The 23,088-nt window shown below is 43.8% G+C and overlaps 1 protein-coding gene across 1 annotated transcript; it reads right to left on the reverse strand.

Moving 5' to 3' along the window:
- Positions 1–16,662: 16,662 nt before the first annotated feature.
- On the reverse strand, positions 16,663–22,883 carry LOC144889142 (uncharacterized). Its single transcript, XM_078769092.1, has 3 exons — positions 22,778–22,883; positions 22,187–22,261; positions 16,663–20,804 (listed from the first exon to the last, which is right to left on the reverse strand). The coding sequence occupies exons 1-3, from the start codon at positions 22,881–22,883 to the stop codon at positions 16,762–16,764; spliced, it is 4,224 nt and encodes a 1,407-aa protein (XP_078625218.1). The 3' UTR covers positions 16,663–16,761.
- Positions 22,884–23,088: the final 205 nt, after the last annotated feature.

The raw sequence follows: 23,088 nt of genomic DNA on the forward strand, positions 1-23,088 counted from the left end.
GCAAAACCACCTTTCGCACTCGTGTCAGTGTTGAAACCACATTCCGCACTCGGGGCAGTGTTGAATAATCACTTTTCGCACTCCCCTTCAAGTTGAACAATCACTTTTCACACTTGCGTTGGTGTTGAAAACCACTTTCCCACTTGTGTTTGCGTTGCAAACGCACTTTCCACACATGCACTAGTGTTGCAAAACGACTTCCACACATGCACTATTGTTGCATAACCACTTTTCGCACTCGTGTCAATGTTTGAAATACCACTTTACGCACTCGGGACAATGTTAAATATCACTTTTCGCACTTGTGCTAGCGTTGAAAAAGACTCTTCACACTCCTCTTTGTGTTGAAAAACAACTTTTCGCACTCATGCTAGTGTTGAAAAACACTTTTCACACTTGTGTTGATGTTGAAAAAACAACTTTTCGCACTCGTGTTCGTGTCGAAAAGCACTTGTCTCACTTGTGCCAGTGTTGAAAAACCATGTGCCGCCCTTGTGTTTGGGTTGAAAAACCACTTGCCGCACTTGTGGTGGTGTTGAAAAGCACTTTCCACAGATGCACTAGTGTTGCAAAACGACTTTCCACACATGCACTGGTGTTGAACAATCACTTTTCGCACTTGTGCTATTGTTGAAAACCCCTTTTCGCACTCCCCTTCGTGTTGAAAAACCACTTTTCGCACTCGTGCTGGCGATGCAAACCACTTTTCACACTTGTGTTACTGTTGTAAAACCACTTTCCCCACTTGTGTTATTGTCAAAAAGCACTTGTCTCACTTGTGCTGGTGTTGAAAACCACTTTCCACAGATGCACGAGTGTTGCAAAAGGACTTTCCACACATGCACTGGTGTTGAACAATCACTTTTCGCACTTGTGCTATTGTTGAAAACCCCTTTTCACACTCCCCTTCGTGTTTAAAAACCACTTTTCGCACTCGTGCTGGCGCTGAAAACCACTTTTCACACTTGTGTTATTGTTTTAAAACCACTTTTCCCACTTGTGTTATTGTCAAAAAGCACTTGTCTTACTTGTGCCAGTGTTGATAAACTATGTTCCGCACTTGTGTTTGTGTTGAAAAACCACTTTCCACACACGTACGAGTGTTGCAAAACCACTTTCCACACACGTACTAGTGTTGCAAAACCACTTTCCCCACACCTACTCTTGTTGAAAAGCACTTTTCACACTTGTGTTAATGTCGAAAAACAACTTGTCTCACTTGTGCCAGTGCTGAAAAACCATGTTCCGTACTGGTGTTTGTGTTGAAAACCACTTTCCACACATGCCCGAGTGTTGAAAAACCACTTTCCGCACTCGTGCTTCTGTTAAAAAACACTTTTCACACGCCTCTTCGTGTTGAAAAACCACTTTTCGCACTCGTGCTGGCGTTGAAAACCACTTTTCGCACTTGTGTTACTGTTGTCAAACCACTTTCCCCACTTGTGTTATTGTCAAAAAACACTTGTCTCACTTGTGCCAGTGTTGATAAACTATGTTCCGCACTTGTGTTTGTGTTGCAATACCACTTTCCACACACGTACTAGTGTTGCAAAACCACTTTGCACACACGTACTAGTGTTGCAAAACCACTTTCCACACACGGACTAGTGTTGCAAAACCACTTTCCACACACGGACTATTGTTGCAAAACCACATTCCACACACGTACTGGTGTTGCAAAACCACTTTCCACACACGTACTGGAGTTGCACAACCACTTTCCACACATGGGCTGGTGTTGTAAAACCACTTTCACCACACGTACTGGTGTTGCAAAACCACTTTCCACACATGTACTAGTGTTGCAAAACCACTTTCCACACATGTACTTGTGTTGCAAAACCACTTTCCACACACTTACTGGTGACGCAAAACCACTTTCCACACTTGTGATAGTGATGCAAAACCATTTTGTGCACTTGTGTAATTGTGGCAAAACCACCTTTTGCACTCGTGCTAGCGATGAAAACCACTTTTCGCACTTGTGTTAGTGTTGTAAAACCACTTTCCCCACTTGTGTTAGTGTTGTAAAACCACTTTCCCCACTTGTGTTAGTGTTGCAAAAGCACTTTCCACACTTGTGATAGTGATGCAAAACCATCTTGCGCAATTGTGTAGTTGTGGAAAAACCACCTTTCGTGCTCCTGTTAGTGTTGAAACCCACTTTCCGCACTCGGGCTAGTGTTGAAAACCACTTTTCACACTTGTGTTAATGTTGAAAAAACAACTTTTCGCACTCGTGTTAGTGTCGAAAAGCACTTGTCTCACTTGTGCGAGTGCTGAAAAACCATGTTCCGCACTTGTGTTTGTGTTGAAAACCACTTTCCACACATGCCCGAGTGTTGCAAAACCACTTTCTGCACTCGTGCTTCTGTTGAAAAACACTTTTCACACTTGTGTTAATGTTGAAAAAATAACTTTTCGCAATCGCGTTATTGTCAAAAAGCAATGTCTCACTTGTGCCAGTGTTGAAAAACCATGTTCCGCACTTGTGTTTGTGTTGAAAAACCACTTTCCGCACTTGTGCTGGCGTTGAAAACCACTTTCCACACATGCACTGGTGTTGCAAAACCACTTTCCACACATGTACTAATGTTGCAAAACCACTTTCCACACACGCACTTGTGTTGCAAGACCACTTTCCACACACGTACGGTGTTGCAAAACCACTTTCCACACACGTATTAGTGTTGCAAAACCACTTTCCCCACATGCACTCGTGTTGCAACACCAATTTTCGCACTCGTGTCAGTGTCGAAACCACATTCCGCACTCGGGGCAGTGTTGAATAATTACTTTTCGCACTAACCTTCAAATTGAACAATCACTTTTCACACTTGTGTTAGTGTTGAAAACCACTTTCCCACTTGTGTTGGTGTTGCAAAAGCACCTTCCCCACTTGTATTATTGTCAAAAAGCACTTGTCTTACTTGTGCCAGTGTTGATAAACTATGTTCCGCACTTGTGTTTGTGTTGAAAAACCACTTTCCACACACGTACGAGTGTTGCAAAACCACTTTCCACACACGTACTAGTGTTGCAAAACCACTTTCCCCACACCTACTCTTGTTGAAAAGCACTTTTCACACTTGTGTTAATGTCGAAAAACAACTTGTCTCACTTGTGCCAGTGCTGAAAAACCATGTTCCGCACTGGTGTTTGTGTTGAAAACCACTTTCCACACATGCCCGAGTGTTGCAAAACCACTTTCCGCACTCGTGCTTCTGTTAAAAAACACTTTTCACACGCCTCTTCGTGTTGAAAAACCACTTTTCGCACTCGTGCTGGCGTTGAAAACCACTTTTCGCACTTGTGTTACTGTTGTCAAACCACTCTCCCCACTTGTGTTATTGTCAAAAAACACTTGTCTCACTTGTGCCAGTGTTGATAAACTATGTTCCGCACTTGTGTTTGTGTTGCAATACCACTTTCCACACACGTACTAGTGTTGCAAAACCACTTTGCACACACGTACCAGTGTTGCAAAACCACTTTCCACACACGGACTAGTGTTGCAAAACCACTTTCCACACACGGACTATTGTTGCAAAACCACATTCCACACACGTACTGGTGTTGCAAAACCACTTCCCACACACGTACTGGAGTTGCACAACCACTTTCCACACATGGGCTGGTGTTGTAAAACCACTTTCACCACACGTACTGGTGTTGCAAAACCACTTTCCACACATGTACTAGTGTTGCAAAACCACTTTCCACACATGTACTTGTGTTGCAAAACCACTTTCCACACACTTACTGGTGACGCAAAACCACTTTCCACACTTGTGATAGTGTTGCAAAACCACCTTTCGCACTCGTGTCAGTGTTGAAACCACATTCCGCACTCGGGGCAGTGTTGAATAATCACTTTTCGCACTCCCCTTCAAGTTGAACAATCACTTTTCACACTTGCGTTGGTGTTGAAAACCACTTTCCCACTTGTGTTTGCGTTGCAAACGCACTTTCCACACATGCACTAGTGTTGCAAAACGACTTCCACACATGCACTATTGTTGCATAACCACTTTTCGCACTCGTGTCAATGTTTGAAATACCACTTTACGCACTCGGGACAATGTTAAATATCACTTTTCGCACTTGTGCTAGCGTTGAAAAAGACTCTTCACACTCCTCTTTGTGTTGAAAAACAACTTTTCGCACTCATGCTAGTGTTGAAAAACACTTTTCACACTTGTGTTGATGTTGAAAAAACAACTTTTCGCACTCGTGTTCGTGTCGAAAAGCACTTGTCTCACTTGTGCCAGTGTTGAAAAACCATGTGCCGCCCTTGTGTTTGGGTTGAAAAACCACTTGCCGCACTTGTGGTGGTGTTGAAAAGCACTTTCCACAGATGCACTAGTGTTGCAAAACGACTTTCCACACATGCACTGGTGTTGAACAATCACTTTTCGCACTTGTGCTATTGTTGAAAACCCCTTTTCGCACTCCCCTTCGTGTTGAAAAACCACTTTTCGCACTCGTGCTGGCGATGCAAACCACTTTTCACACTTGTGTTACTGTTGTAAAACCACTTTCCCCACTTGTGTTATTGTCAAAAAGCACTTGTCTCACTTGTGCTGGTGTTGAAAACCACTTTCCACAGATGCACGAGTGTTGCAAAAGGACTTTCCACACATGCACTGGTGTTGAACAATCACTTTTCGCACTTGTGCTATTGTTGAAAACCCCTTTTCACACTCCCCTTCGTGTTTAAAAACCACTTTTCGCACTCGTGCTGGCGCTGAAAACCACTTTTCACACTTGTGTTATTGTTTTAAAACCACTTTTCCCACTTGTGTTATTGTCAAAAAGCACTTGTCTCACTTGTGCCAGTGTTGAAAAACCATGCTCCGCACTTGTGTTTGTGTTGAAAAACCACTTGCCGCACTTGTGCTGGGGTTGAAAACCACTTATCACACTCCTCTTCGTTTTGAAAAACCATGTTCCGCACTTGTGTTTGTGTTGAAAACCCACTTTCCGCACTTGTGCTGGCGTTGAAAACCATTTTACACACATGCACTCGTGTTGCAAAACCACTTCCCACACACGTACTAGTGTTGCAAAACCACTTTCCCCACACGTACTGGTGTTGCAAAACCACTTTCCACACACGTACTGGTGATGCAAAACCACTTTCCACACACGTACTGGTGTTGCAAAACCACTTTTCGCACTCGTGTCAGTGTTGAAACCACATTCCGCACTCGGGGCAGTGTTGAATAATCACTTTTCGCACTCCCCTTCAAGTTGAACAATCACTTTTCACACTTGTGTTGGTGTTGAAAACCACTTTCCCACTTGTGTTTGCGTTGCAAAAGCACTTCCCACACATGCACTAGTGTTGCATAACCACTTTTCGCACTCGTGTCAGTGTTTGAAATACCACTTTATGCACTCGGGACAATGTTGAATATCACTTTTCGCACTTGTGCTGGCGTTGAAAACCACTTGTCACACTACACTTCGTGTTGAAAAAACACTTTTCACACCCGTGCTAGCGTTGAAAAACACTTTTCTCACTTGGGTTAATGTTGAAAAAACAACTTTTCGCACTCGTGTTCGTGTCGAAAAGCACTTGTCTCACTTGTGCCAGTGTTGAAAAACCATGTGCCGCACTTGTGTTTGTGTTGAAAAACCACTTGCCGCACTTGTGCTGGTTTTGAAAACCACTTTCCACAGATGCACTAGTGTTGCAAAACCACTTTCCACACACGTACTAGTGTTGGAAAACCACTTTCCACACACCTACTGGTGTTGCAAAACCACTTTCCACACATGTGCTGGTGTTGCAAAACCACTTTCCCCACACGTACTAGTGTTGCAAAACCACTTTCCACACATGTACTGGTGTTGCTAAACCACTTTCCACACACGTACTGGTGACGCAAAACCACTTTCCACACTTGTGATAGTGATGCAAAACCATTTTGCACACTTGTGTAATTGTGGCAAAAACCACCTTTTGCACTTGTGCTAGCGATGAAAACCACTTTCCACACGTGTACTAGTGTTCCAAAACCACTTTCCCCACACGTACTGGTGACGCAAAACCACTTTCCACACTTGTGATGGTGATGCAAAACAATTTTGCGCACTTGTGTAATTGTGGCAAAACCAATTTTCGCGCTCCTGTTAGTGTTGAAAACCACTTTCCGCACTCGTGCTCGTGTTGAAAAACACTTTTCACACTCCCCTTCAAGTTGAACAATCACTTTTCACACTTGTGTTAGTGTTGAAAACCACTTTCCCACTTGTGTTGGTGTTGCAAAAGCACTTTCCACACTCGCGCTGGCGTTGAAAACCACTTTCCACACACGTACTAGTGTTGCAAATCCATTTTCCACACACGTACTAGTTTTGCAAAACCACTTTCCACACACATACTAGTGTTGCAAAACCACTTTCCACACATGTACTAGTGTTGCAAAACCACTTCCCACACACGTACTAGTCACTTTTCACAACTTTTCACAACCGCACTCACAACTTTTTGCAACAAAAAGTTGCAAAACCACTTTCCACATGTGTACTAGTGTTCCAAAACAACTATCCCCACACGTACTAGTGTTGCAAAACCACTTTCCACACACGTACGAGTGTTGCAAAACCACTTTCCACACACGTACTAGTGTTGCAAAACCACTTTCCACACACGTACGAGTGTTGCAAAACCACTTTCCACACAAAACCACTTTCCACATGTGTACTAGTGTTCCAAAACCACTATCCCCACAAGTACTAGTGTTGCAAAACCACTTTCCACACACGTACTAGTGTTGCAAAACCACTTTCCACACACGTGCTGGTGATGCAAGACCACTTTCCACACACGTACTAGTGTTGCAAAACCACCTTTCGCACTCGTGTTAGTGTCGAAAAGCACTTGTCTCACTTGTGCCAGTGCTGAAAAACCATGTTCCGCACTGGTGTTTGTGTTGAAAACGACTTTCCACACATGCCCGAGTGTTGCAAAACCACTTTCCACACTCGTGCTGGCGTTGAAAACCACTTTTCGCACTTATGTTACTGTTGTAAAACCACTTTCCCCACTTGTGTTATTGTCAAAAAACACTTGTCTCACTTGTGCCAGTGTTGATAAACTATGTTCCGCACTTGTGTTTGTGTTGAAAAACCACTTTCCACACACGGACTAGTTTTGCAAAAACCACTTTCCACACACGTACGAGTGTTGCAAAACGACTTTCCACACACGTACTGGTGTTGCAAAACCACTTTCCACACACGTACTGGTGATGCAAAACCACTTTCCACACACGTACTGGTGTTGCAAAACCACTTTTCGCACTCGTGTCAGTGTTGAAACCACATTCCGCACTCGGGGCAGTGTTGAATAATCACTTTTCGCACTCCCCTTCAAGTTGAACAATCACTTTTCACACTTGTGTTGGTGTTGAAAACCACTTTCCCACTTGTGTTTGCGTTGCAAAAGCACTTTCCACACATGCACTAGTGATGCAAAACGACTTTCCACACATGCACTAGTGTTGCATAACCACTTTTCGCACTCATGTCAGTGTTTGAAATACCACTTTACGCACTCGGGACAATGTTGAATATCACTTTTCGCACTTGTGCTAGTGTTGAAAACCACTTGTCACACTACACTTCGTGTTGACAAAACACTTTTCACACCCGTGCTAGCGTTGAAAAACACTTTTCACACTTGGGTTAATGTTGAAAAAACAACTTTTCGCACTCGTGTTCGTGTCGAAAAGCACTTGTCTCACTTGTGCCAGTGTTGAAAAACCATGTGCCGCACTTGTGTTTGTGTTGAAAAACCACTTGCCGCACTTGTGCTGGTTTTGAAAACCACTTTCCACAGATGCACTAGTGTTGCAAAACCACTTTCCACACACGTACTAGTGTTGAAAAACCACTTTACACACACCTACTGGTGTTGCAAAACCACTTTCCACACATGTGCTGGTGTTGCAAAACCACTTTCCCCACACGTACTAATGTTGCAAAACCACTTTCCACACATGTACTGGTGTTGCTAAACCACTTTCCACACACGTACTGGTGACGCAAAACCACTTTCCACACTTGTGATAGTGATGCAAAACCATTTTGCGCACTTGTGTAATTGTGGCAAAACCACCTTTTGCACTTGTGCTAGCGATGAAAACCACTTTCCACACGTGTACTAGTGTTCCAAAACCACTTTCCCCACACGTACTGGTGACGCAAAACCACTTTCCACACTTGTGATGGTGATGCAAAACAATTTTGCGCACTTGTGTAATTGTGGCAAAACCACTTTTCGCGCTCCTGTTAGTGTTGAAAACCACTTTCCGCACTCGTGCTCGTGTTGAAAAACACTTTTCACACTCCCCTACACACGTACGAGTGTTGCAAATCCATTTTCCACACACGTACTAGTTTTGCAAAACCACTTTCCACACATGTACTCGTGTTGCAAAACCCCTTTCCACACACGTACTGGTGTTGCAAAACCACTTTCCACACACGTACTGGAGTTGCACAACCACTTTCCACACATGGGCTGGTGTTGTAAAACCACTTTCACCACACGTACTGGTGTTGCAAAACCACTTTCCACACATGTACTAGTGTTGCAAAACCACTTTCCACACATGTACTTGTGTTGCAAAACCACTTTCCACACACTTACTGGTGACGCAAAACCACTTTCCACACTTGTGATAGTGATGCAAAACCATTTTGTGCACTTGTGTAATTGTGGCAAAACCACCTTTTGCACTCGTGCTAGCGATGAAAACCACTTTTCGCACTTGTGTTAGTGTTGTAAAACCACTTTCCCCACTTGTGTTAGTGTTGTAAAACCACTTTCCCCACTTGTGTTAGTGTTGCAAAAGCACTTTCCACACTTGTGATAGTGATGCAAAACCATCTTGCGCAATTGTGTAGTTGTGGAAAAACCACCTTTCGTGCTCCTGTTAGTGTTGAAACCCACTTTCCGCACTCGGGCTAGTGTTGAAAACCACTTTTCACACTTGTGTTAATGTTGAAAAAACAACTTTTCGCACTCGTGTTAGTATCGAAAAGCACTTGTCTCACTTGTGCGAGTGCTGAAAAACCATGTTCCGCACTTGTGTTTGTGTTGAAAACCACTTTCCACACATGCCCGAGTGTTGCAAAACCACTTTCTGCACTCGTGCTTCTGTTGAAAAACACTTTTCACACTTGTGTTAATGTTGAAAAAATAACTTTTCGCAATCGCGTTATTGTCAAAAAGCAATGTCTCACTTGTGCCAGTGTTGAAAAACCATGTTCCGCACTTGTGTTTGTGTTGAAAAACCACTTTCCGCACTTGTGCTGGCGTTGAAAACCACTTTCCACACATGCACTGGTGTTGCAAAACCACTTTCCACACATGTACTAATGTTGCAAAACCACTTTCCACACACGCACTTGTGTTGCAAGACCACTTTCCACACACGTACGCCGTACGGTGTTGCAAAACCACTTTCCACACACGTATTAGTGTTGCAAAACCACTTTCCCCACATGCACTCGTGTTGCAACACCAATTTTCGCACTCGTGTCAGTGTCGAAACCACATTCCGCACTCGGGGCAGTGTTGAATAATTACTTTTCGCACTAACCTTCAAATTGAACAATCACTTTTCACACTTGTGTTAGTGTTGAAAACCACTTTCCCACTTGTGTTGGTGTTGCAAAAGCACTTTCCACACTTGTGCTGGCGTTGAAAACCACTTTCCACAAATGCACTACTGTTGCAAAACCACTTTTCGCACTCGTGTCAGTGTTTGAAATACCACTTTCCGCACTCGGGACTGGACTTTCAGCATGCTTTGAAAAAAATTGAAAGCTGATGTGGGGGCCCCTTTTGTGTTATGATGAGAGGGGCAGGGGAGGGGGTCACCAGCCGCAGGCTTCACAGGGGCCTAACAGATGCCTCACTTGGACTGCTGTGTCTCGTTAAAACAACTTTTTAAATGCCTCACCTACCTGGAAGCCCATCAGTGAAAATGTTTCTTTCTAAGATTCTGTGAGAAATCAAACGTACTGATAATCATGGTAATTTGAGCTCTGATTTCAAGTGCATAGATCTGACAGTATCTACCACAGCCATTTTCGAAGACTTGATCAGGACTTGGATTTCAATAAACACAAGAGGTTCATTGTCTGTGGCTTCCAGTTTAAATTGCCTTGATGTCTGAGAAATCATCCAATGTGAAAAATACTGCGTTGGTCTAAATATTTTATTTAAAAATACTGTATATACTGCATGCAATAAGGTGATCATGGACCATCTCAAGCAACCATTCAGGCAATTGGAAGATTATTTCAAACAGGTACCACTTACACTTTACAATCATACATCAGCTGCAATCAAAAATCAAGTACAACAGAGCAAATAATATCCTGACATCACTCACTACTCTGCGTTATCAGCCACGTCATCATTTCAAGAAAGTGCTCGTTAGCAGCCAAATTGGCAGATAAACAAAAAGAATGGAGCCGTCTACATATGTCGATGTGTGCAGACTGAATGAGGAGGTTAAACCGAGTATCAAAATGGAAAGAGAGGATGAGGAAAGGTGATGGACGGTCAGGTAAGGTAATCATTGGATGAGAAGGGTAGACCAGGGAAGGGAGGTTTGGAGGAGACACGAGGGGAGAATGTGTTAGTGTGTTAGGATGTTAACATTTGTACCAGATTTGTGTAAAGGGTGTTTCCCTAAAGAATGTCTTTTTTTCCCGAAACGAATCGCGTGCTCACACATACCGCAATGTGAACGTACAAGCGATTATAATTAATTGTAGCAAGTCTCATCAACGCGTGCGCTGCGACATGAAAAGTCTCCAAAAAAAATCTCAATTTTTTTTCTTTTTTTTCTCATTTTTTAAAGATATGACCGAAAAACTCGTCGCTCAAAGGATTGCCGGCGTCGCATTTGGAATTGCACGCAAGCTTTTTGCAGACACTCTCAGGCCCGTTGAGGCTGCACAGCGTTGGATTTGTTTTGCATTATTTTCACAGCGTTGGCTTTGGGCAATGGCCTGGAAATTCGCCAGACCACAATCCAGTGGAGAACCTTGGAGCCATTATGAAAGAGCGAGTTGAAGACCGCTTGTTGAATTTTTCGGAGAGCGAACAGTGTTCCCGTGACCGTTTAATGGATACAATCAACGATATCTTGGAAGGAATGAAAGGTGATATTGACCTCTTTTGCAATTTGTTGAGGTCGTTTCGAACGCATTTGAATCTTGTGAAAGCCGCTGGTGGAAAATCGATTAAAAATTATTAAAGTCTGAGGTGTGCATCCGGTCTGGAAAAAAAGGTATTCTTTAGGGAAGCACCCTTTACATAATATTATGCATGTGGATGGCCTTAAGGAATAAAATTAAAACAACTCCAGTTGAGATCGAGCAAAGATCTACCTCGACTATGGATGCTTTCGGCAGGCTCAAGACCCCTTACCAAAACACTTCCGATTGCAAGCAAGAACTTGTAGAAGTCCATCAGCTAATGCTAGCGGATGGAGGGATGGCCTAATGTCCACCTGAGGGATGGCACACACATTGAAGTCTCGACTTGCTTGCGAGATATCAGGATGACAGGTTGTAGCTTGGTCCAGATTCGATCACAAACTGGACGGATCAGAGGCAAGTGTGCGTACCTCTAGTCCACCATGTCAACCCAATGCACTTTGGTACCAAAGCCTTTTGGAGGCAACATCTAGTGCAGTTCACCTGAGAAAGTTGACGTATCTTCCAAAGGATTCTCTTCCTTGACGAATATTACCGATTATACTCCAGCACAATCTTTCAGTGTCCAGAGTGTTGAGGCAAAACTATTCATTGAAATGACAAATCCAAATACAGTGCAAGCGTATAGTCAGATAATTGCAACAAAGCTATTGAAATGTCAGTAGTGGACACATTGTGCAAAGAACATTCATGATACAAATTGAAAGCAATTATCAATTATTACATCACATGATACTGATAACTGTGTATGTATGTATGTATGTATGTATGTATATATAATATATATATATATATATATATATATATATATATATACTAGTATATATATATATATATAAATATATATTATATATATATATATATATATATATAGTATATATCTATATAAATATATATATAGATCTATATAATATATATATTAATATATTATATATATATTTATAGTATATATATATATATATTGTTGTGGATATGAGGATTGTGTTTTTTCATTGTCTGTTTTTTATTGCTGTAGTTTCTGGACCCTCCTGCCTCCAGTCTGTGTATAAAGGTCAAAGGGCGTTCCCGTAGTTAAATTCCATAAAGCATACAACGAAGGACCACCATATATCCCTGTTCAGTAGTTATATCCTTATTATGTGTATTAGGCTAAGGATTTGTCTTCCATTAATTTAAATACTCCATTGCACCAAGTGAAATAAGAGTAGATCCCCTTTCATTCCACATTCCCCTTCCAACAATTGCCAACTGTTCCCTCCGCGACTCCATTCGCCACGAGGTCGGCAGGAGAAGAAGGGGAGGAGGCGCTGCCGACTCCTGGGCGTGCCCGCCCATCGTCATCAAGGGCGGAGCCAGAGAGGCCATGCTGACCAATCAGGGCCGAGGCGAGCTCACCGATGGGCGTGTGCTGGGACGCCAGCGGCTTGATCGCCTGAGGCGCTATATAGAACGTGTGCGAAAGCCTGGAAGTTGTTGTTGGACTAAGAGTTGGACTGAGTGGGGACTAAGAGTTGGACCAAGCAAGAGAGGAAGTTGTTGGACTAAGAGTTGGACTGAGGTGGGACTAAGAGTTGGACCAAGCAAGAGAGGAAGTTGTTGGACTAAGAGTTGGACTGAGTGGGACTAAGAGTTGGACCAAGCAAGAGAGGAAGTTGTTGGACTAAGAGTTGGACTGAGTGGGACTAAGAGTTGGACCAAGCAAGAGAGGAAGTTGTTGGACTGGGTTGGACTAAGAAAGAGGGAGGAGAGAAGGGGCGAAGCGAAGCAAAGAGAGAAAGAGTCCTGGAGTTTGTGAGAAGAGGGAGAGAGAACCCGTCACGCCAGACCCCCCCACCAGCAGCGTTGGCTCCACCAAGCAGCTCCGACCCATTACAGCGCGCACACGACAGGATTCGGTGGCATCGGCGGCCGTCGAGGTCCAGCCCAACGTCCCGTGCGGGATCAAGCTCCAGCCAGCTCCGTGCCTTCCTCCCCCTCCAGCCACCCACCCTCCTGTCATTCCTGCCTGCAATTTCCTCATTCGTGTACGTGAGTTTGTTCTGTTTGTCTTGTCCCCTGGGTATTAATTAAGCCTGTTTAGATAAGCTAGGCGATTTTCACTGTGTCTCTGATTTCTTCTGTAAATTATTTTATTATCCTTCCTTCTCCTTGGTTACTTTTGGTTGTAAATAGCAAATAAATTATATCCGTATTCCCTACTTCTGTCTTCTTCTTCTTCACATCCTTCGCTTTAGTCTTTTCCCCATTGAATATCTGTGGCGCGATTTTGGCCAACGTTCAGGAATCTGGGTTAGTCGGGGTAACTGTTTGGGCGCGGCGCCATCCGCTCGGCAAACAACATCCTAGCCGTGTCCGTAACAATATATATATATATATAAATATATAAAATATAATTATATATATATATATAAGATATATATATATATATATATATTGTTGCGGATATGAGGATGGTATTTCTTTTATTGTGTGGTTTATTATTATTATTGTCTATTCTGCGCCTCCTGCCTCCAGAGTTTGTGTAAAGGTAAAAAAGGGCGTCCCGGTAGTTAATTCCATGAAACACCACATTGAAGGACACTATAATACCCTTGTTCAGTAGTTTATATCCTTATTATGTGTTTTAGGGTAAGGCCTTGTCTTCCATTTACATGACACTCCATTGTACCCAAGTGAGAGATAGATTCCCTTCATTCCCATTCCCAAAAACACTCCATTTTCCCGGGACTTGAACATGGCCAAGCCATCAAATTGGCAATTACATCCCCTCCAATTGCCGCCATTGACCACGAGGCAGGGTTGAGGAAGAAAGGCGGGTCTCCACCTCGTCATAGAGGGGAGGAGTAAGACGGCCCCGCTCATCCAACCCAGAACAAGGGGTTTGGCTTGAGAGGGCGAGAGAGAACTTTGGGGAAGGTTCGAAAAGGTGAAGGGCGGGGCCTATATAACCCGCCGCGGGACGCTTCCCAAGAGATACGAGATGAGCTGAGATACGAGATGAGCTTTGACGGAGATGGGTCCAGGAGATGCGCTGGAGACGAGCAGTGTGACCGAGCCGCCGTGAAACGTGCCGCGCTGCAGGAAAAGCGGACCGGAGCAACGCAAGGAGCGGCACGAGGCAGCAGTACAGAGAAAGGAACTTCGCTCCCGCTGCAGTTTAGGACCAAAGCTCGGCTTCTTGACGGCGGTGCCTTCTGGCCCGACCGTCGCCCAGTACTCCGCTGAGACCTTCCTTGCCTCTAACAAAGCCACCCATCTCCAAGCCATTCATTCCTGCCATATTCGCCGTGTAAGTGTGATCGTCCGTCTGTCTTCAACGTTGTCCTGGGTTTATTAATTAAGCTTGTATAGGTAAGCTAAGATTTCACTGTGTGCCTGCTCCTTTCATGTCCCTGTACATAACCGTGACTGCTCCTTTTTGCTTGTGTGTGTAATAATAAAACCTGTTATTCCTCCGTACCGTCTTCTTCTTCTTCCTCTTTACATTCTCGGATCGCTTTAGAGGTTTCCATATCGAATAGCTGTGTGCGCGATACCGGCCAACGTCTGGGTGAATCGGGTTAGTCGGGGAAAAACTGTTAGGTCGCGGTGCCTTCGCTCGGCAAACAACATCCTTAACCGCGAACCGTAACGAACAATATATATATATATATATATATATATATATATATACTATATATATATATATATATGTAACAGGCCTTTTTCTATATATATATATATAATCATATATATATATATATATATATATATATATATATATATATATATATATATATATTATATATAATATATAATATATATATATATATATATATATATGTATGTATATTATATATTGTTACGGACCGCGGATAAGGTGTTGATTTGCCGAGCGGCGGTGGCAGCCGCGGCCTGAAACTGTTAACAATGACTAGACCGATTCTGAACGTTGGCCAAATCGTGCCACACATATTAATTTGGAAAAGACAAAGAGCGACACGGATGTGACGAAGAATAAGACAAAAAGGGTTTGAAATACGAATATGATTTATTTGCTATTTACAACCAAAAGAAACCAAGGAGAAGGAAAGATAATAAAATAAAGACAGAAGGAATCAAGGAGACACAGTGCAATGCTAGCTTACCTACAGTCTTAATTAACCCAGGACAGAACAAAACAAAAGACAGACTCACGTGGGGAATTGCAGAGTGGATTGGCTGGAAGGAGGCATGGGAAGGCCCAGGCCACTGCAGAGCGTCGAGGGTCCCGCTCCAGGAGTCCACTCCGCGTTCTTGGCGGGAAGCCTTGGTGTGCAGCGGCGCGTATTCGTTCACCGCGAGCGGATGGGCACGTCGTGCTGGGACTCCGGGCTCTTCAGACTCCACTTCAATGCCACTTAACGCCACACTCAACTCGTCCTCCTCAAACGCCACTCTCTTTTCTTCATCAACCCTTCCTCCTTCAGCAGCAACGGTACTTTTTGCCACCAACCACCAACCCCTCTCTCAAAAGGCTTGCTGTCTCTTCTTTTAGCCACCAACAACCAACTACTAACCACCGTCCTGACGCATGCGCACGCACTTTATATCGCCCCCCGGCGATCACAGCCGCCGGCCGCTAGGACTCAGCCCATCGGTGAGCTCGCCTCGGCCCTGATTGGTCGCGAGGGCTCACCGACCCTGCCCTTAGAGGGGGCGTTGGCTAGACCACGCCTTGTCCCCGGCGCTGGGCCGACTCCTCCCACCTTTGGCTCCGAGACGACCTCGTGAGCTAATGAAGTCTTGGAGCGAAAACAACAACCCTCAGCTGCAGCAGAATTCAGCGAGCCGCTCAATGCAGTTGGCAATTGAGGAAAGGGGAATGTGCAGGGAATCTACCTCTGTCTGAATTCGGTGCAATGGAGTATTAATTAATGGAAGACAAATCCTTAGCCTAATACACAGAATAGGGAAATAACTACCAACAAGGAGGAAATCTATGATTGGCTAAACGTGATTGTTTATGACCTAATTACGGGACGCACTTTGACCTTTATACACAACTGGAGGAAGGAGGGTGATATTCTTACAACAATTTACCACACAATAAAAGAAACACAATTCTCATATCCACAAACACTATATAATATATATATATATATATATACTATATATATAAATATATATATGTATGTATTATATATACTATATACTATATATATAATATATATATATATATATATATATATATCTATTATATATATATAATATATATATATATATATATATATATATTTTATATGTATATATATGTATATATATATATATATATATATATAAATATATATATATATAAATATATATATATATATATATATATATATATATATATATATATATATATATATATATATATATATACATATAAAAAAAAATTTTTTTTTTTTTTTTCTGTAACAGGCCTTTTCTACCCTGGAATAGAACTCGTTGACATTGTGGTCTCCACCATCACTTTGGTTCTATGGTAGGAACTTTGGTTGTCCATCATCATTAAGGAACGCATTCTGCCAGTTGAGGTTGTGGACGTATCACCGGAACTACCTTGCTATATAGTATAACAGCACGATAAGGCACATAGTCCATTGTCACAGACATTGGGGGATGCGTTGCAGCTTCATCTAGCCCAGTGGATCTTTTTGAAGGGCACTGCTGAGTTGATAGCGAGGCCGCGAGACTTTCCTTCGGTATGCAGCACATTTCCGGTGGCTGTGATGTGGTCGGAAATTTTGAAGTTTTGTCCGAGTCTGCGATCCAGATGTTTGGGACAGGCTGGAGCATTGGCCAAGATTCCTCCTGGTTCGAGGTCTCGAGCTCTTTCGTAAGGTTTGTCGTTTCTCGAGAGGAGGGTTTTGTCGCACTTTTCTGATCAGGTGTACGTTCTGGCTTCCTTTTCTTTTTGTTATGAGTTAATCCCTCTGACTTGGGATTGGTTGTGTGTTTTAACACCAACTCAGGGTCGAATTTGCCATCCTTCACTTTACCTTCTGAGCAGATAACGTCTTGTGATTGAGGAATTGCATGACAATCTTTTCCATGCATTCTACCCAAATGCCTTTCTTCAGAATTTTGAATTCCTGAGGCTAAGTTGTATTGATGTACATTGTGAAAGGGGTTTTTACAGCTCAGGTCGACTTCATCTTCCGTTGGAGCTTTTTGACAGGTGTTTACACATGTCATGTGACTTCCAAGGGCATGGCCTTTTGGTGAACTTCTCATTCTGTCAACATATCGCTTTGGCCTATTGGAAGAAGTCGCAGCAAGCTTCTGAAGGACAACATCGAGGTGGCTACAATGGCCTGCCATTTGTTGTTCATGTCCTAACGCCTCATTGGGCCTTGTCGTACTCGCAATCGGAGATCTCGTCTCATTGCGAGCCAGATTTGCTGCCACTGCTGCATTAAAGTTGAATTGTCGATAACCTTTAACCTCTTCACTGCGGTTGGCCACTGCGCATTGAGGTGATTCTTGTATACGAAGGCTTTCTGGGTCATCTGCCACTGTCACAATTCCACACATCTTCATCTCTGCCGAAGAGCCTTTTTCACAAACATTTGGCACTTCACCTGAATCTACTTCATTCGTAAGAGGTGATTCGGCAGATTTTGTCTGCTTTTTGTGTCGTGCGTGTACAGACGTGTCCTTTGCATCCGCTTCTTGGACACAAGACTGTACGTATTGGGTAGCAGGCTGCTTGAGTTGTCTGAATAAAGCCTGATCATCAAAAGGTTGTCTGTAAGTCCAGGTATTTGAGGTGGCAGGTGGCTGTGTATGTCTATGACGACGTGTCGAATCTCGTTTCCCTTTTTTGTTTGCGTATGGAATTCCTTCCTTGGACTTTCTACTTACACATGATTCCTTCAATGGAAGAAACTCACTTGTAGGAAGGTTTTGTCTTAATCTTACCTGACTCTCTGCACATGGCTGTGTTTCACTCATTGGCAGAAATTGTTCATTGTACATTGGGTCATCTGTCTTGGTGACTTGTACATGAAATGCATCATGTTGTTCCAACAAAATATTATTGCTCAATGACACATCTTTGGACAATCCTTTTCTTGTGTCAGGGGGACCTGCATGTGCATTTATTTCATGTAAGTTTGGTTGCTGTTCTCTCGGCACTCTGTACATGTCATGCTCTGCTGTATCTGACTCTTGTTGATTTAATGAAGAATATTCTTCCTCTGAAGGAAGTCCTGGTACGTTGTCTTGACTCAGGACTGATATTGATGGTTCTTGAAGGATTTTCTTGGTTGAGGTGTCGACACTGCACTGGTTGATATCAATAGACGAGCTCTGTCCTCGTTCTGTTTCAGGTCGATATGGTACAGCAAATAAATGTTGAGTTGCTGTCAAAGCATCTGCACTATACTTCTTTCTATTTCCAGTCAAATCCACTCTATTTGGAACGGATTCTTGTTCTGTGGTTGAATTGTTCAAAGATTCTTCAGAACATTGCTCATCCATTTGTGCATTATTTATTATCATTGACTCACTGGCTTTATCAGAAAGTTTTGAGTTGCAATAGGTGTCGCAGGTCAAGTCGTTCTCAAAATTTGGAGCTGTCTCTTTGGTAAGAGTGACTTGCACTGGAGCCACATCTTGTATTGGAGACACCTCCTGCAATTGACAGACCTCTTGCTGCCACACTGGAGACATCTCCCACACTGGGGCTACATATTGCACCTGCATGAGATCCACATCTTGCACCTGCATCGGAGCCACATTTTGTACCGGCATCGGAGCCACATTTTGCACTAACGGAGCCACATCTTGCACCACTGGAGCCACATCTTGCACCACCGGAGCCACATCTTGCACCACCGGAGACACATCTTGCACCACCGGAGCCACATCTTGCACCACCGGAGCCACATATTGCACCACCGGAGCCATATCTTGCACCACCGGAGCCACATCTTGCACCACCGGAGCCACATCTTGCACCGCCGGAGCCACACCTTGCACTACCGAAGCCACACCTTGCACCACTGGAGCCACATCTTGCACCACCGGAGCCACATCTTGCACCACCGGGGCCACATATTGAGCCAAGTCTTGCGCCGGAACCACGTATTGCACCTGATCCACATCTTGCGCCAGAGCCACATCTTGCGCCGGAGCCATTTCTAGTGCTGGATCCACGTCACACATATCTTGTGCCGGAGCCACATCTTGCACCGGAGCCACATACTGTGCCAAAGCTACGTCTTGCCCGACCGGAGTCACGTCTTGCACCACTGGAGCCATGTGCTGCACCACTGGAGCCACATCTTGCACCACCAGAGCCACATCTTGCACCGCCGAAGCCACGTTTTGCACTGCATCTCGCGCTGGATCCACGTCCTGCACTGGAGCCTCATCTTGCAGCAGAGCCTCATCTTTTACCAAAGCATTGTCCAGCAATGGAGCCTCGTCCAGCACCGTACCCTCATCCTGCACCAGATCCTTATCCTGCACCAGAGCCTCGTCTTGCCTCAAAGCTTCCTCTTGCACTGGTGACAGTTTTTCTGTTGAGTCAATCTCTGGTGCTGCAGTTATCTTCTCCAATAAAGCCTTCTCTTTAACTGGAGTTATCACGTCCATTGGAGCTGTTTGTTTTGTTGGAGAAATTTCTACCACTACAGCCATTTGCTCATCTGAAGTAATCTCTTCTGGATATCCTCTCTCTTTTGCTGGAGGAATTTCTTGCACTACAGCTGTCTCCTCATTTGAAATAATCTCTTTAGTTCCAGTCATCCTTATTGCCACAGAGGTATCCTCCGTTGGAGCTATCTCTCGTATGAGAACTGTTTTCTTTGGTTTAGTCATCTCTTCAGCTGTAGACATAACCTCAGCTAAAATTATTTCCTTTGTCGGAGCCAGCTCCTGCACTGGGACCATATTCCCCATTGGAGCCATTATTTCTGCTGTTGCACTTTCCTTTGATATCACCATCAATTGTGCTGCAGCTATCTCATCCACCGAAGTCATCTCTTCCGTTGGAACCATTTTATTTACTGGAACTATTTCCTGACCTGCGAGCATCTCATCCAATGAAACTACATCATGTACAGCAGCTATTTCATTGGCTGAAGCATTCACCACAGTTGGAGCCTTCATCTCAATTAGAGCTGTTTCATTCGGTGAAATCAACTTCTCCCCTACATCCCTATAAATTGCTGGGGCAATCTCTGCTGCTGAAGCTGCCTCTGTTTCTGCAGTCATGTCTTGTGTTGGGACGATGATTTGAGCTGGAGAAGTCGTCTCCGCCAGAGAAATATTTGTCGCTGCATCTGCCTCTGTTGCTCGGGCCACCTCATGTGCTAAAACCAATTTCTCCATTGGAGCCTCTAAGGTTTCTACCGTCGCTTTCATCTCAGCCGAAATATTCTCGTCATTTGTTTCAGCAGGTTTATCCAGGTCCTGCTTTTGCTTACAAGGTGACGCTTCCCGTTTAGGCATTTGTTGGCACTCAGCGAGCGAGGGAAGAAAAGGGCCAGTTCCAAGCAGGCTGTTGGATCGGGTCAGGGCGCACAGACGTACTGCATCTGCTCCTGGAAGGGTGGTGTGGGAAGAGAAGGTGGATTAGGGATGTGGGGTGTGGTGTAAAAACATTTCAGACATAGAGTTGATAAAATAAAGTTACTTTGTGATTTTGAGAAAATATGTTGCCCAGTCATTATGAATTTGGATATGAAGGATATTTGAAGGTTTTATATTTGTTTGTTTGTTCCTTATACATTTCCAACCTCCAGGGTCAATTTCCCAGACATTTTCACCGCTGCATTATTTTCACACATGGATGGTGAACGTCACAATAAAACTTTAAATTCCTAATCAAAATGATGCCAAAACATGAAATAACGGCGCCTTCATCGACCCCGCAATGTACGTCACGTGACGTATGCCCGCCTCTCATCTCACATTGGCTCGGGCGGTGGCGCATCACTACCTCTGCCGGAAAAGGGTGGAGCTTGGATTGCGCATGCGCATTCAGCCAGTCTAGACTTCAACCTCTGTGTGCTTCTTGCTTAGTTGTTACTTTATCTTAGCTGCCACCAATCTTCTCGATGCTTTATTAAAGTCAAAATAGCCAGATCAGAATACCAAGTCTTGGGCCGGAGACTGGTGGACCGTCCCCCTCCTCCCTCCCTCTTCCACCTCTCTCTCTCCCTCCACTCTATCTCCTCCCCCCTCTCTCTCCCTCCACTCTTTCCCCTCCCTCTCCCTCTCTCTCTCTCTCGCTCTTCTCCCCCGACACACACACACACACACACACACACACACACACACACACACACACACACACACACACACACACACACACACACTGCAAGTCTTGGGATTTTTGGCCCAACTGTAGCACACTTGACCTGTTTCAGCCAACTGTTTCTCATACGTGCCATTTTGACCCAACTTGTAATAGCTATGGACGTTCATCCTGACGTTTTTCTCGTCAAATTGTAGAAAAGTAATTTCACGCATAACTCGTCTGGATCTTCTTTTACTTTTACCACTGAGAAAATTGAAGCATTGCTTTCTTTATGTCTGCGCACTGCAGGTATTTGCGCATACCGAGGTATAGTGTACCTAAAATGCAAAGCGTGTTTCGGCCTATTATTACAATCTATTATAAACACCTAGAAGTCACATGAAACAAAATTGCTTTGATTTGGAAGTCTCAAATCTATAGATTCGTCTTTGACACAAATTTACTTATTTTCAGCAGTGTTGGCCATGGCACAGGTATTCGTGTCATTGATGAAGCTGATCTTGCAATAACATTTCATCAATTACTTTTCTGTGTATTAAAGCTTTTCATAAAATGCAGACTTTTTTTTAAAACATTGTTTTGTTGATTTTATGTGAATCCATGCAGAGTGCTAGTATGGCCCTCCTTCCCACCACTACTGCCAGCTTTACCCGGACCACGCACCTCCTCCCTGGAGCAACGACTCCATGCTCTGGGAGAAGCGGTGATGCTGCCGGGTGGACTCGGTCACTCGAACATCTGAAGTTACAAGGATTTTGTTTAAGTCGGGAAGAATGAAGATAGAGTAGGTTGGGAGTGGGATTGTGTGTGCTTATTTCTTAACTCTGATATATACCTCAGGGAGGAGCATTTTAGATAAAACACTTGCATGCCAAACACATTAGTACATGGACATCTTTCAATATGGCATTCTCCCTTTTAGCTCTTACACGAGCCTCGATCTTGTATACAAAAAAAAAGAGAAAAAAAGGCAGATTCAGTGCTGCCACAGCAACCCCAAGGCTAGGATTACACTGGGTGGTTTGTTTTTGCCTTCCCTTCTTGGAAGAGTCGGGAGAGAAAGAGTAGGAGTCAAAGGGATGCAAAATAAAGAAGAGAGGGAAAGTGGGATGTATGTAACTAATGGAAAGGGGAGGGGTCAAAATTGTACCACTTATGTGTATGTAATAAAGGGATAGCCCAAAAGGAAAGACATGGTGGAGGAGAAAATATGGAAGAGATCAAAGCCTTTGTCAATACTGTGGTCAAACTCACCACGCAGTTGAACTCCCCTGGATCTTCGCCAATTACTCAAAGAGCCAGCTCGTGCAATGAGGTAGGATAACACGCGTACCGGGCCACGTCGCCGCCTGTAGGTCATTGTGGTGCATGGTGGACCGTATACTTATTACACAACTGTTATGATAAGTAACTCTACCTTCCGTAGAAAAGTAGGTTTACAAGGTACTTTTAGCTCTTACACGACCCTCGATCTTGTGTACAAATAAATAAATAAATTCAAATGCATGTTCTGTGCTGTGGGATTAATAATAACAACAACAAGGAAATCAGACACAGGAGCCATT

The sequence above is a fragment of the Myxine glutinosa genome, unplaced genomic scaffold (genome assembly GCF_964187855.1).
Source record: "Myxine glutinosa unplaced genomic scaffold, kmMyxGlut1.1 SCAFFOLD_1110, whole genome shotgun sequence".
Lineage (NCBI taxonomy): Eukaryota > Metazoa > Chordata > Myxini > Myxiniformes > Myxinidae > Myxine > Myxine glutinosa.